The sequence below is a fragment of the Triticum dicoccoides genome, unplaced genomic scaffold (genome assembly GCF_002162155.2).
Source record: "Triticum dicoccoides isolate Atlit2015 ecotype Zavitan unplaced genomic scaffold, WEW_v2.0 scaffold173146, whole genome shotgun sequence".
NCBI lineage: Eukaryota > Viridiplantae > Streptophyta > Magnoliopsida > Poales > Poaceae > Triticum > Triticum dicoccoides.
This window is the reverse complement of record NW_021222424.1, coordinates 1-1,431: the sequence shown is the minus strand read 5'-3', so window position 1 is coordinate 1,431 and position 1,431 is coordinate 1. Positions and strand designations below refer to the sequence as shown.

General features: G+C 39.4%; 1 protein-coding gene across 1 annotated transcript; it reads right to left on the bottom strand.

Moving 5' to 3' along the window:
* Nucleotides 1–252: 252 nt before the first annotated feature.
* On the bottom strand, nucleotides 253–1,425 carry LOC119344550 (receptor-like protein EIX2; the record flags this gene model as incomplete). The annotated part of the gene is made up of 1 exon (XM_037614947.1): nucleotides 253–1,425. A coding segment is annotated over one exon (1,173 nt), but the record flags the coding sequence as incomplete, so codon positions are not given.
* Between the last annotated feature and the right edge of the window lie 6 nt (nucleotides 1,426–1,431).

Genomic DNA, 1,431 nt, shown 5'->3' with positions numbered 1-1,431 from the left:
TGTAGGCCAGGAATACAAAGTTGGTAGGATTACATATTTGAGAATCAAGAAAGAGAGAGATCTAACCGAATCTTAATCAATCAGATTGGTGTACATGATCCTAACAAAATATTCGTTACTTCTAAGACATATTACAAGCTTATAATCTTCAACAAAACACATTCTTGTACAAGCTACTAAATACTTCCTCACTCTTATTTACTCATACAAGTACATGATCGGCCTTATTTTGTTTAATTAGCACGCCAGTTCTTAACTTGTAGTTGTCTTACTGGTTATCATGCCCCAAGTAACAACAACAAACACGTACACATTGTCATGTAGCTTGTCAAAGAGGCGGAAATAAGCACTCCTCCATGCTCTTTTGAACAGAAGAGCACAAAAGACAATCCAGAGTCCCGCCACAAAGCCAGCCGTCAGCCCAAAGTAGAAGAACACCACTGGATCATAACCACTTTCTCTTCTCTGCTGATCACCATGCTCTAAAGCATTATTGCCTGGGCAATTCTTTTTAAGAGGAGGCCCACAAAGACCATTATTGCCGCTGTACATGGACGGGTTCTCGGCGTAGAGGGTATCAAGTTGACGTCCTGTCGGAATTCTTCCTACAAGATTGTTGTATGACAAGTCCAAGGAGCTTAGATACGTCAAATCTGACAAGCTTGTTGGGATTTCACCGGAAAGGTTGTTCCTTGATAAGTCGAGTGATTCTAGTGATTTCATATCCCCAATGTTCGTAGGAATTTTCCCGCTCAGGTGATTCCATGATAAATTCAAAGTAAACAATCCATTAAGAGAAGTTATCTCATCTGGAATTCCACCTGTTAAGTGGTTGAGTGAAATGTCAATGCCGTACATCTCGTTAATTCTATATATGTCATACTTCATATTTTGCCGCTTCATCACCACAGACAAAATGTCCTTGTTTATGACCTCTTGAACATACCAGCGAGTCCCACGCTTTGGATGTTCTAGTGTCATTGCTATTAATCTTGACAAGGACGATGGAATTGATCCTGAGATATTGTTGCTTGCTAAACTGAAGTACTGAAGTAGTATAAGATTTGTGATGTTGGCCGGAATATCCCCATAAAACATGTTATGGTTTAGCAGCAAAAATTTCAAGTTCACCAATTCTCCAATCCACATGGGTAACGTTCCATAGAACTTGTTCACCGCAAGATCAAGGAAAACTAATTGTGAGCTGTTCTGAATCCAAGATGGAAAATTTCCAGACAAGTTGTTGTTACTTAAGATCAGAAATTCCATGCTTGGCATCGCAGAACACCATGGAAATTCTCCCTCAAAGAGATTATTGGATAGATCCAACAAACTAAGGTTTTTTAATTCACAAATAGCCCTAGGAACATGACCAGTAAGGCAATTGGAGAAGAGATTTAGGTCTGTAAGATCTGGAGCTCCAAAATCAAA